At 35.6% G+C, this 14,543-nt stretch overlaps 1 protein-coding gene across 6 annotated transcripts in view; it reads left to right on the top strand.

Moving 5' to 3' along the window:
- Positions 1-14,543, top strand: part of SMARCA1 (SWI/SNF related, matrix associated, actin dependent regulator of chromatin, subfamily a, member 1) — a 72,258-nt gene that overhangs the window by 2,010 nt on the left and 55,705 nt on the right. For all 6 annotated transcript variants that reach the window (XM_047716273.1, XM_047716274.1, XM_047716276.1 and 3 more), the window contains exons 2-7: positions 2,905-2,991; positions 5,815-5,981; positions 6,294-6,394; positions 6,701-6,801; positions 9,229-9,408; positions 14,128-14,283. In XM_047716273.1, the coding sequence (XP_047572229.1) occupies positions 2,905-2,991; positions 5,815-5,981; positions 6,294-6,394; positions 6,701-6,801; positions 9,229-9,408; positions 14,128-14,283 (792 nt within the window). The remainder of the gene's footprint in view (positions 1-2,904; positions 2,992-5,814; positions 5,982-6,293; positions 6,395-6,700; positions 6,802-9,228; positions 9,409-14,127; positions 14,284-14,543) is intronic.

A 14,543-nucleotide genomic window follows, 5' to 3' on the forward strand; every position in this document is an offset into this window, starting at 1 on the left:
CACTGAACTGATACATATCTATTCATGAGCTGGGTAACCTCGTCAGAAATTGCCCTGATAATACCTCATTCGTCTGCTCGGCTTAGGGAAATGAGGTGTTGCATGGCAGGAACTTTCTGAGTACCTGAAGTTTATTACTCTAGCCACCAAATCTTTTTTATTTTTCCTGAAAAAGCTAAAGACTACTAAAACATCTACTTAAGTTCTTTCATTTGAATCATTCCTTCAAATAAAGTAATTTGGCAAACATGCCCCCCAAATCTGAGTAGATTGCTCACTCCCTTGACTCCTTAAGTGATGTACTGAAAGTGCAGATTAACCTGTTCCTCATGTTCATTAGTTATTGTGCTCTGGAAGTGATATAAAGGCATTTGAGATGCAGGAGGCTGTTTCCCCTCAATTAAATAACCATTTCCCAGACATTTCCAGTATTGTGTTGATTCTCTTAACGATTTTTCTCTCTCCTCCAATTGTCAGGCTGTTAGCTATCATTCTTTAAACACTTCATCTACTTGATCGGAAAGAATTTATAATAAAGGACATAGATGTTACAAAACCATAAAACCATTTAAAACTGTAAAAATACACAGAGACAAAAGTACAAGCGATGCAGTAGGTAGAGGGAAATCATTACCCCTGTATGATAAGGAAAAGGGATGTTACTGTGGTGGACTCATGTTTTAGTCCTGAGCTTCTGCCATCCCTTCTTGCTTCTTACATTGTGCCTTCTTCTAGTGGTCTTTCCCATGTCATTTGCTGCTGCTTTTATTCTCGGTAGTATGGCAAGCCAGATTATCAAACTTGCTAGAATTACATATCAAATAAAGAAAATATCTCTGAAGAAGTGCATCTTGTGATGCGTAATATAGATGAGATTTTGTAGATTGACCTGTGACATTCAGCTGCAGAAAGGTATTTTTGCTTACCTTCTGGTTCTTGAATTTACTTGGTTTAAGTGAGAGTTGGATAACCTAACTCTGAAAGTTGGAGTTGGTGTTTTTGGTAATGAAAGCATCAGGAAAATGGTCATGGTCTTTAAGACAGGGCATCTTGATGACCTTGTGGTATATTCTTATGGCATCTAAACTACCAGATAATAAAATCCATAAGAAATTCATTAGATTATTTTAGTCACTTTTTATCTTGTGTGAGAAGTGTACTTTTGAAAATGTACAAAGGAGATTTAGAAGGTAGGTATTTTAAAATTTGTTGTGGAAGATAGTGTCAATTAAGTAATTACCTACAGCTTTTAATAGCACTGCTCAAGATTAGGAATTTTAATCAGCATATAATTAAATTTTATAGTATTCTACCACAAGGTAGGCAAGAGTATTGAGTGAAATTTTTTCTAATTAAAGCTTTAATTTTTCTATGAGTAAAATCTATGTCCCACATTATTAGATATACACTTGTGTATATGAGGGGAAGTAATTTTGACTGTTTTAAAAGTTGAAAACTGGACTTTATATAGCTTTTCAAGTAATGGTAAAGGTGTGTGTGTGTGTGGTTTTTTTTTTTTTTTTTTTTACCCAGTTTTTCTTTACTTGTTGCTTTGAAAATAAAATCAGATTTAGAGTATATGTGACAGTTTGAAAGTGTAGGGTTGAGGGAATTTTAGCAGTTTTCTGTTCTTGCCCATCCAGGATTATATTAAAAACACCCCACATAGACGATATATACATATGAGGTGCTTAAATCAAGATGGCTATTATTTGGGTTAAGAATAATTGAACAGTACCTGATCAGTGCTTCAAAGTAGAACTCTGACAAGGGTCAAATTCCATAATCTTTGTTTGGATTTTCTCAAAATAGAAATTTCAGTAAATGTTGGAAGACATACTCATTAACTATCGGAGTCATGTCTTTCTTACATTTAAGATCACATTCTGTTGATTTAGAACCTAAATTTTTGGAAACTGGTCGACAAAAAGTCATGATAAAATGGACAGAATTTCTTTAGTGTTCACAGATAGATTTGTGTTTTGATTTGTGCAGTCTGTGTTAAAACAAATGCTCTTGGTTCTGGTACTAAGGGGTAGATTCGTGTTTTTATTATTTTATTTCTCCATTTCTTACAGGAAAGGAGGTTTATTTTATATGCTTATTTGTATTTACAAGGACAAATTTATCTTTACAAAGGATGGCGTGCATGAAATAACCCTCCAGATAATTCCAGTATTTTTAAGAAGCTGATTTATGTCAGTTTTCACTAAATTACAACTTTTTAAATATCAAAAGTTAATAGTTGATAGCCTTGAGAAACTGCTTCTATGAAATGCTTATGTAATATGGTTGAAAATACTTTTCTTTCCAGTTGGAGAAAATTAACATAAACCAAAAGTTAGAAACTGTACTGTTTTATTATTTAAATAGGAATGAACACATTGCATTACATTAAAAAGTTTAAATGTTCTGATTGGAATATGAAAACAATAAAACGTGTCTTTTCAGGAACAGAAACCACAGCCTTCTTCTGAGAGTCTGGCTTGTTTCCGTTACATAAAGAAGTGTTTCTGAGAATTAATATTTACTTTCCTTGAATTTTTTGGTTTGTGGTTGATAATATTAGCATATTCTAGATTTTGAATCTTCTATTCAATGGTCATAGGCTTTTTTATGCTTTAAATTAAAAAAAGGTGAAAAAGGTCAGTGTTTCACCTTTTGGTGTTTAATTAATGTTATTTCTCTGGCTTTAACAATTCAGATTTTTTCATTGGACCTCAGCTGCACAGAACTGGATTAATTATAAGCCCTGCTTCATGACATGCTCTCATCCTTGGTCTATGTGTTGTCCAGTTTCATTTATTTATTATTTAATTACTTTCGCTTTCTTCAGATGCAAATGTTGACCACTTTTAAGATCTTGCTTTGTAATTTGATGGCTTATTTTTTTTGAAATTTTAGAAAAATGTTTCTTCATTTCAACTCAAACTTGCTGCTAAAGCTTCTAAATCTGAAAAGGAAATGGACCCAGAATATGAAGAGAAAATGGTAAATATATTCTTGGGTAGGATAGTGAATTACCATATTTGTTTTTTTTCCTTATTGAAGAAACTCAGTCTTAAATTAGTTTCACCGTAGTTGATTTTTACAGAGGAGATGTGAAAGATTGAAAAAGTACCAGTGTATGTATAATGAATACAGGGTCCTAGATTTTAGAATTGGAAAGTAATTTAATATATAATCAATTATAATGGATTTTTAAAAAAAAATGTTTTATTTTTTTATTTGAGAGAGAGCACAAGCCAGGGGGAGGGGCAGAGCAAGAAGGAGAGGGACAAGCAAACTCCCTGCTGGGTGGGGAGCCTAATGCTGGCCTTGGGGCTTGAGGCTTGATCCCATGACTCAGAGATCATGACCTGAGCCAAAGTCAGACACCCAATGAACTGAGCCACCTAGACAGCCCCATCATAATAGATTTTTATTGAATAAATGAATCTCTTTGTTTTCACATGAGAGAATAAAGATCAGAGAAACTGTATGGACTAGTTGGGAATAGAAGTCACATCTCTTCACTTTTGTTAAGTGCTCTTTATCCCATAATAGGATTTTTTAAAAGATTTTATTTCAGAGAGAATGCAAGAGCGCGTGAGAGGGCGCAGAGGAGAGAGAGGGTGAGGGAGAAGCAGACTCCCCATTGAGCAGGGAGCCCATCCGAGATGATCCCAGGACCCTGGGATGATGACCTGAGCCGAAGGCAGATGCTTAAGCAACTGAGCCACATAGCTGCCCCCAAGATATTTTTTTAAAGATTTTTTCATTTATTTGAGGGTTGGGGGAGGGAGAAGGAGAGAATCCTCAAGCCGACTCCCTGCTGAGCCCAGAGCCTGGTGTGAGCTCCATTCCAGGACCCTGAGATCATGACCTGAGCTGAATCAAGAGTCAGACTGACTGTGCCACCCTGCCACCTCCATCATAAGTTGTTTTATGCTAAAAATACTGTCTCCACTAAGTGAACATAATCAGTGGCACCATCAGTATGGCTGAAAGAAAGCAGGTCACAAAGCCAGACATTTTTTTTTCTTCTTCTCTTCTTGCTTTGGATATATTAATGTTACACATTGTAAAGCATGTAATATAGTAATACAATTTCTGGAGGAAAGGAGATTAGCCCAATACCTGGAAACATTACATATTTAAGCAGTATAATCTCAGTTTTGCCCACCTACTGCTTTACCATAGATTTAATTTAGTTTTTAATTAAAAGAAATTTTATTCATTAAAATCCATATTTTAGGGGTGCCTGGGTGGCTCAGTGGGTTAAGCCTCTGCCTTCGGCTCAGGTCATGATCTCAGGATCCTGGGATGGAGCCCTGCATCGGGCTCTCTGCTTAGTGGGTAGCCTGCTTCCCCCTCTCTCTGTGCCTGCCTCTTGCCTACTTGTGTTCTCTCTCTCTCTGTCAAATAAATAAGTAAAATCTTAAAAGATAAAATCCATATTTTAGCTTTCATTTTAGTTGGAACTGAACGTTTTGGTTGAGGGGTTGTTTTTGCAATAATATTATAAAAATAAGTTGAAATGAAGTCTATTTTTTGGCTGTTCATAGTGATTTTACCAAACTCCATGCCTAAATGTCTAAGGTCATGTCTAATGCAGACAGTTAATGTTTTAACAACTCTAAAAACAACATTCCAGTGAGGGTAACATAAAATGGAAAAGTTTGGCCTCCTTCCAACTTCTGGTCTGAATGTACTTGTCTAATTCTTGTGTTTATGTTAAAGAACTCTTGTACTTTTCTGGTGTTATTAATTATGCAGCCTTCATTAGCAATCAAATATTCTCTTTCCTGTGGTCAGAAAGTCATTGGGAATTAAAAAATCATTTTCATTTTTTTCTTTATCTAGAATGATGTATATATCTTTTGGTTTTCTAAGATTTTTTATTGAAGTTTTATTTCATTAATGTGGTACAAGTTATATGTCCTTTTATAATTTATTGAGAAATTATAAAACATACCAATTTTTAACAGTTAATATATATTAACTATTTTTACTTACATGTGTGTATATATTTTTCCTCCAAATTCTGCTTTTTATATTATTAGCATAAAGTACAATTTTCCAGGGGCACCTGGGTGGCTCAATCAGTTAAATGTCTGACTTTTGCTCAGGTCATGATCTCAGGGTCCTGGGATCAAGCTCCACATTGGGCTCCATGTGGGGAGTCTGCTTGTCCTTCTGCCCCTCTCCCCACTCTTGCACTCTCTTTCTCTCTCTCAAATAAATAAAATCTTTAAGAAAGTGCAATTTTCCAGATCACTGTAATTGAAGGGAGAAATATTTATTACATTATTTTACCATGCATTCACAGTATTTTGAGATAAGATGATGCTGTATTCTAAGATATTAATTATTCCTAGATGCATAGCTAATAATTTATATTTCTGTATTTAGAATATAGTTTATATTATGATGCTTTATTTTGTTCCCTAGGAAAAGAAAATCATTATGTTTTGGAAAGAATATTTGCTTTTTGGTCCTGATTCTTTAAGCAGGGTACTTTTAATTGGGACATTTACTGCTGTTAGATCACTTGGCTTCTCTCCAAACTATCTGAAAATGTCATTTTCAAATTCTGCTTACTAGCTATGGGAACTTGGGCAAGTTAGTTACCCTCTCCATACTTTACTTTTCTCATCTGTAAAATGGAGATAATATTAGTACCCACCTCATAAGTTTACTAAGAAAATTAAATGAGCTGTATGTTTAAAGTGCTTAGAACATAGTACAAAGTAGCAGGGCAATATAAGTGTTTGTTAAATAACTTCGAATAAGAAAGAGAATCATTACTTGTTCTTTTGTTTTGTACATTAGAAAGCAGACCGAGCAAAGAGATTTGAATTTTTACTAAAGCAGACAGAGCTTTTTGCACATTTCATTCAACCTTCAGCACAGAAATCTCCAACATCTCCTCTGAACATGAAATTGGGACGTCCTCGAATAAAGAAAGATGACAAGCAGAGCTTAATTTCTGCTGGAGAGTATGTTGGCATCTCTCTCTACTTTATTCCCTCTCTTTCTCCTGTTCCCACCTGTCCCTCCTCTTATATTCTCATTCCCTCTTTTCTTATTCAGTATAATTCTGTATTTAAAAAATAAGGTTATTGTCAGTATAAATAAGTTTTGGAAGCAACAATTTTTCATCACTAGAAATCAATAAAAATGTATGCTGGGTCTATCAACTTCTAAGCAAGACCTTAGAACTCACTTTTGTTTTCATGACAGACATTAACAGTGACTTAATTGACAGCTTAATATTTGGGATGAATATAAAGGTATTTTTTTCATTTCAGCTACCGCCACAGACGCACAGAACAAGAAGAAGATGAAGAGCTACTCTCAGAGAGTCGGAAAACATCTAATGTGTGTGTTAGATTTGAGGTGTCACCTTCATGTAAGTATCTCATTATGTTGGTGTTTTTTTTCTAGTTTGGTCTTAGAAAAATTATACTTGATTGTATTTAAAAAAATGTTTTATTTATATATTTGAGAGAAAGAGCACGCATGAGAGAGCACGAGGAAGGAGGCAGAGGAAGAAGCAGACTCCTCACTGAGCAGGGAGCCACAAAGGGGGCTCAATCCCAGGACCCCAGGATCATGACCTGAGCTGAAGGCAGAGGCTTAACCAGCTGAACAACCCAGGCACCCCTGTACTTGACTGTATTAATGAAAGTATGAGACATCTTGATTTCTTTTTCAGATGTGAAAGGAGGTCCACTGAGAGATTATCAGATTCGAGGGCTGAACTGGTTGATCTCTTTGTATGAAAATGGAGTCAATGGTATCTTGGCAGATGAAATGGTAAGGAGTCGATAGCTAAAAGCACAATATTGGTTTTCAATTTTTAAGTAAATTTGAAATACCTGAGCTGTATTGCCTGCCCCCCCACCCTGCCTCCGCCCTGAAGGCTAACTGCTTTATTTAGTTACAATGTAAAAGGCATTTGTAATGTCTCGAATTGTTTCTTTAAGTAACCTCAAGAACGTGTACTTTCACAGGCTACAAAATTCTTAGTGCATTTTCCCCATGTGGTTTAAAAGACCTCCTTGTACTTTTGTTTTTGTTTGCACTTTGGCTTCCAGGAAACTCAGAGCCAAAATGAATGCCAAAATGGAGACCCTGTGTGACATAATGGCCAGCCCATTGTGCCTTTGTGTCTTTTCCTATTCTATACCTTCTAATCTTGCCTTGGCCCTTCTTTATTTCTATTTTATTATTAACGTTCCATGTTTTCATTGTAGGCCACCTGAAACCTATTTTCTTTGTAGGTGACCTGAAAGCCTTTTGGTAATGAGGTGGGGTATATAAACCAAACACTAAATGAGTGGATGAATAAACCAAACAATAAATGATGAAAGTGTGAATGAATGAATATAAGCACCTCAATATGTGAGCAGTCAGAAAGTGAATAGATAGAATAAAAAGAAGTAAAGTGCAATGTTGAGTCCTGATATAGCAGAGTTACCAGGTAGGACCTGGGAAATAAGGAATGATGGGTATATAAACAAAATGACCAAAGAGAAAAAGTAAGGCATTTAAGATGCTAATTCAGCAGATTAGGGGAGTACATGAAGGCCTAGATTGGTATTTTAAGGCCAAATGAATAAGATAGGATTAAGGGGGAGGAGTTCTAGATCTTTATGACCCAGTGATACTCATATTTATGTGACTCTGGAGCCATATTTGCAATTACTCTTATCCAGAAGAGCCATATGAAAATTTATGGTCTATAACATGTAGTGTAGTAGTTGATCCCATAGATGCTGAGGAACTGTTAGATGTGTGGCAGGAGGTCCTTTAAATCAAGGGTCTGTAGGTCCTTATATTTAGTATTCTGGGTTGGAGACTACAATTAGCTCAGAGGAGGAGGAGCTTGGTTAATTGGATAACAGAAAGACTGTGATTACTTGCCCCAAGCTCCTCTTGGCTGCAGGCTGTCTAAAGGATCTAAAGATCCTTCATACTGAAATTATGCTGACACCAGATACTTTTTAATTATTGAAAAAGGGAAAGAGACTTTAATAAGGGGTATAGAAAATTTGGAAAAAAATCAAGAAAAAAATTGAAAGTAAATCATAATTATGCTACATAGAAATAATCACAGTTGACATTTTGGCATATTTCATTTAGTATTTTAAGTCCAAATGTATTTATTTTTTATAGTTGAGATCATATTTTACATATAATATGATCTTCTAATTTCTTCACATTCACACATATTTTCTACATAATTCAAATATTTGTAAAAATAATTGTTAATTCTATAATAATTAATCTTGGGAAGTTACCATAGTTCTTTTCATCTTCTCCCTTATTGCAGGTCATTTGGATGGATGTGTAGTATATATATTGTATATTTAATATATATGGGTTAATATATATGTACATATGGTATGTGATAATACTGTTTTGAGAGCCCTTGTAATTTAGTTTTCCTGCACCTTTCAAATTATTTCCAGAGGATTCCGAAAAATGGAATTACATGGTAAAAGAATTTTAAATATTTTAAGGTTTTGATGCATCTCATTAAGTGAAACATTAGATGGGATAAACCCTATAAAAATAGTTTAAGTCTGGGTTTATAAAAGCAAATATATACCTTGCATAGAGATAAAGCCAGAAACTCTTTTAAAAGGCCACACATCATAGAACATCATTCCCTTTCTTATCAGTTAGGTGGTGGGTTTGTGGCGTTCAGTATGCTATTTTTTAAAAAAGTTCACCAGACCAGGTGATCTCTAAGGCCCTTTCTGGCTGCAGAGTTCTTTTATGTTCTATTCTTTTATGGTTCCATAGGTCTTCAAGGGTGTGAGGTACAAGTACAGAGAGCCACAAGTCCCTTGAAATGCATAGTCTGAATATTTCATGCCTGGGATACAATAATGTTGGGAACAATGGGAAAGAAAAACTAATATCTAAGCAGGCTGGTAAAGGAAATGAGTGTGAAACATATACACAAAATTCCTAATTTTGCCTCTAGAAAAAATTATAAAGTAGACTGTTTGCTCCTTTAAGAGGAGTAACAAGAGCTTTCTAACTGCAAGTCCCCTGGTTTCTTTTTGTACACACAGTAAGAACAAATTGGAATTGTTATTCACTTAAAAAAACAAAAGTCTTTAAATTTTTCCCTATGTGACATAGTTGACAAATGTCTTTTGTAATGTTATTACTAATAAAATGTTTTCATTAAATAAACATGGATTTTTTTTCTTTGAAATGATAATGCAGGGTCTTGGTAAGACTTTACAAACGATTGCTTTGCTTGGTTACCTGAAACATTACCGAAACATTCCCGGACCTCACATGGTTTTAGTTCCAAAGTCTACTTTATACAACTGGATGAATGAATTTAAACGATGGGTCCCATCCCTCCGTGTTATTTGTTTCGTCGGAGACAAGGATGTGAGAGTAAGTGAGAAATAGGCTTAAAGAGGCCATCAAGAATAACATCATTTCTGGGGTTAAGTTGTATGCTATTAACCATAAAAGACATTGAAGTTGACTGCTACTAGTAAATAACTCTATGTTAGGCTCTGTTGTAAGTGCCTTTTATATATTAATTAATTCTCACAACACTCTTGTGAAGTAGATGTGTTGCTTATTAATAACAGACAATCCATTACTTTTTAAAAAAAATTATTTATTTATTTGACAGAGAGAGACACAGGGAGAGAGGGAACACAAGCAAGGGGAGTGTCAGAGGGAGAAGCAGGCTTCCCTGAGAGCCCGATGCGGGACTTGATCTGGGGACTCTAGGATCATGATCTGAGCTGAAGGCAGATTGTTAAACCAACTGAGCCACCCAGGCACCCTAGGTACTTGGTCTTTGTAGCTGAGTTTCTCCAGAACTAGGACCAGTAACTGGAAGCCAGAATGAAACAGAATTAACTTGAGTCTAAGAAAACGACTTTGACATTAGAATAGACTAGAGGGAGAAGCAGGCGACCCTGGGATCACCACCTGAGCTGAAGACACACGCTTGACAGCTGAGCCACCCAGGTGCCCCCAGACAATCCATTACTATGCTTATCTGCATTTAATTTCAACTAGGTCATTAACCTCAGCATTTTTGAGTTGCATTTTGAATAACTTTTTATAAAAAAATTCTTTATCTACGGTGTGTCTTTTCAGTGACTCTATCATTTGTGCTGTTTTGACACCAAAACTGTAAATTTGCATCACTTAATTTATGTTTAAATTTTTCACTTTTGACTTTGACTTGGTATATACGTATACCTGTAGTGTGCTTGGAATCTTTTCTATTTGTACAGAGAGCCTTGTGTTTTGTGTTTATGCATAGACACAACTTTCAGTTTTGGTCTTTGAATAGAAAAATACATATCTGCATACATTCTTAGATATTAGAAATTCTGGGCTCTTGCTTAAATTATCCATTTGTCAATCTAGTAGGCTACAATTATTTAGGACTGTAGAATTAATCTAAAAGAAATAAATTATGCAAAAATATCAAAATGAATAATCAGCTTAGAAAGCATATTATTAAACTTTGCCTTTATGTTGTCTCCAGAGGACATAGTTTAAAGATTTATTCTCTTTTACATATTTAGATAGGTTATCAAAAGATATCCTCAAAAGAATGGTAACATAGGGGTGCCTGGGTGGCTCAGTGGGTTAAAGCCTCTGCCTTCGGCTCAGGTCATGATCCCAGGGTCCTGGGATCGAGCCCCGCATCAGGGCTCTCTGCTCAGCGGGGAGCCTGCTTCCTCCTCTCTCTCTGCCTGCCTCTCTGCATACTCATGATCTCTGTCTGTCAAATAAATAAAAAATAAAATCTTTAAAAAAAAAGAATGGTAACATAATGAATTATGTAATTTTATTCTTATCATTTTGTTTGAAGAAAAATTACTTAAATTTATTTAAATTTAACTTATAAATAATTTAAATATTGAAATAATGAGCTCATAAATTTAGAATTACAGGCTTGATTCTTCCCTATGCCTAATATTTCTCAGTGGCGAATTAGTCACTCAGAGCTCGCTCTTATCACCGCTGTTCTTTTCTTTTTTCCTTTTTCTTTTTAAGATTTTATTTATTTATTTGAGAGAGAGACAGTGAGAGAGAGCATGAGAGGGGAGGTCAGAGGGAGAAGCAGACTCCGCTTGGAGCTGGGAGCCCAATGTGGGACTCGATCCCAGGACTCTGGGATCATGACCTAAGCCGAAGGCAGTTGCTTAACTAACTGAGCCATTCAGGCGCCCTCTTTTCTTAAAAAAAAAAAATAAAAGATTTTATTTCTTTATTTATTAGAGAAAGAGAACACGAGTGGCAGGGGGAGGGACAGAAGGAGAGGGAGTAAGAGAAGCAGACTTCCTGCTGAGTAGAGAGCCAGAAACAGGGCTTTATCCCAGGACCTGGAGATCTCAACCTGAGCCAAAGGCAGACACTCAGGTGCCCCTCACTGCTGTTCTTTGATGTAATACCACTCCTTATAAAACTTTACATTTCTAAAGTACTGATTTTTGGCTGAAATTATTTCTTGAAGATCATAAACAAAAGAGAAATGTGCTATGCTTGTGTTTTCATGTGTCTCAGTAAAATTGTCAGTTGTTTTCAACTACATTATATGGAATCCAAGGATTTCATGAAATACCTCTGTGAGTTTTGAAGAAAGAGTGGATGTATTTAATTTGTGGCTGTCCTATCTCTACCCCAGGGGAGATTGGAATTTTACTGGCAGCTTCAAAATTTTTTAACCTTGAAAACCAATCTTCAAAGTCAGTGTTTTTCATATTGCCACTTGTTAATATCGGGAATTCATGTTGGTGGTGACAACAATTTTTTATTGTTTTTTAAAAGATTTTATTTATTTGAGAGAGAGAGACAGTGAGAGAGAGCATGAGCAAGGAGAAGGTCAGAGGGAGAAACAGACTCCCCGTGGAGCTGGGAGCCCGATGCGGGACCCAATCCCAGGTCTCCGGGATCATGACCTGAGCCGAAGGCAGTCGCTCAACCAACTGAGCCACCCAGGCGCCCCGACAACAATTTTTTAAAACATTGAGATACAATAGAATGGAAAATGGCACAGTGTTTCACACATGGTGGGGATATGTACTGCTCCTTTTTTTAAGGATTGCAACCTAAACTATAATTTGACTGTGGGCCATGGGCAAAAGAGTTTGTAAACTGGTAATTATTAATAACATAAATAATGTACTATATTCAACATTTAGAGATTGATGTCAGTATGTATAGGGAAAATCCAGATTATTACTTATAGACAGATTTTGAATCTTGGTGCCATATGGGATAGATATATTGGGTCTTTATAGTTCCTGGTCTTTTGTAAACATTTTATGAGGTCAATATTTTATTAAAATTGATGTAGATTATAACAGGTATTTGATTGAGTTGGGTAATTCTTAGTAAAACTGTTGATCCAGTTTGATGCTAATGTAGTCCTGAAGTATATAGAGGTATGAATCCCAAGTAAGGTTTTTATATATTTTTTAAGTAGGCTCCACAACCAGCATGGGACTTGATCTCATAACCTTGAGATCAAGAGTTGCATGCTCTACCAACTGAGCCAGCTAGGCACCCCCTAACTTGAGTTTTGGCCCCTTCCTTTTCTACTCCAGAGGCATCAAAGATCTTGGACATGGAAACAGGAGATCTGGTTTTAGTTCTAGAGTTGCCATTGACTGTGTGATGTTAAGTGACTCTTGAAGGGCCTTAATTTTGTCATAAGTGAGAGCTTTTGGATTATATGATACTAAATATTCTGTCACACAAATTCAAAGTAGGGGTAATTTAAATTAAAAGTATGCATATGTTTCATGAAACTATAGGAGGAACCATTAAACTGAGTGTTTTGCAAAATCAAAGAAAGATAAAATGTTGGCAAGACTTTACAGTCTGGCACCCTGGTTCTTTTTATGTTGCTTCTAATTCCCTAATGTCTTAATTAGCTCTTTAAATATGACCACTTCCCAGAGTGCAACTGAGACCTCTAGAAAGACCTTTTTTGTTCTTTACTTTAGTCCAGGTGATCCTTTTATATATATGGGCATTCAGTAAATATTTGTTGAATGAGTCCACAGTGTGTTTGGTGCGTAACTGACTTTATGAAATAATGAGTTTGCAGTGAACAGTTATTTTGTTTATGCACTGTAATTTCAGATTTACAGTACTAATCAGAACTTTCTCAATATAGATTTGGCTGCTCCCTGTTAACTTCTGTGGTTTTATTTTGACCTGTAACATCTGGAATTCAGTTTGTACAAGTTGAAAATGCTCAGTCAGCTTGGCTACTATGTTGGCCACTGCCTGTGAAGATTTAAAAATAGTTCTAAATAGTCTCACTGTTTTAAATAGTCTCCTGTACTAGATAGAGCAAGTCCCCTTTATAAAATCATATCTGTAGCCTCAAAACAACATCAAGAAGTTCACAAAAGCATTGATGGGCTTTCATAACCTTAACAAAATATGTGACTCATTCCTGCTAGAAAGGGAAGGAACATATTAAGAGATTTCAAAAGGTTGAAATCACTCATGTATATTAAGTTCCTTTCATTTGTTAAATCTGTGTTGGTAATCGTTGGTAATGCTTGGCTCTTGGTAAGAACATGGTTTTCAGAAGGCAGTTTACTTTGCCCATTTCTTTTTGGACTCTCTGTCCTATGAAGAGAGCCTAGTAATGTAGTCCTCTTCTGGTGCTAAGATTTTCTCTGGTTCATTGGATATGCTGTAGTCATTTTAGGGAAGCATTTGCTTCTTTTGTTAATGAATATATTAACATGTCATCTAGATAATTGCCCACAGATGTGTCTTTGGGCCTTGGTTTTTCTATCTTTATTTTTTTTTAAAAGATTTTATTTATTTATTTGACAGAGATCACAAGTAAGCAGAGAGGCAGGCAGAGAGAGAGAGGAGGAAGCAGGCTCCCTGCTGAGTAGAGAGCCCGATGCGGGGCTCTGGGATCATGACCTGAGCTGAAGGCAGAGGCTTTAACCCACTGAGCCACCCAGGCGCCCCGGTTTTTCTATCTTTAAAATGGATGAGACTAAATGATTCCCAAGTCTCTTAGAATTATTAATATTCTCTTGATGTTTTAATTCTGTGACCATCTTATCAGTGTGTTTTAATATGAGGAACTTTGTTTTGCATTAGGCTGCTTTTATTCGTGATGAAATGATGCCAGGAGAATGGGATGTTTGTGTTACTTCTTATGAGATGGTAATTAAAGAAAAATCTGTATTTAAAAAGTTTCATTGGCGATACCTAGTCATTGATGAGGCTCATAGAATAAAGAATGAAAAATCTAAGGTAAGCCAGTTTTCAATATCATTGTTAAAGTTTTCTTTTAACTACCATGTCTGTTTGTTTACTTCTGTGTATTCAGAATTAAAAAGGGTTGGAAGATTGTGATTTTATTCACAGAATGTGAATGAAAATTAGTTTAAAAAATGTTTTAAAGTTTAAATTATTGAATATGAGGCAAATGAAAATTGAGCACAGTTTTTAACATAAAGAAAATTAAGTGTTCATTTGCTATATCTGTTGCAGCCTAACTCTGTTGTGCTACA

This window comes from Lutra lutra, chromosome X (assembly GCF_902655055.1).
Source record: "Lutra lutra chromosome X, mLutLut1.2, whole genome shotgun sequence".
NCBI lineage: Eukaryota > Metazoa > Chordata > Mammalia > Carnivora > Mustelidae > Lutra > Lutra lutra.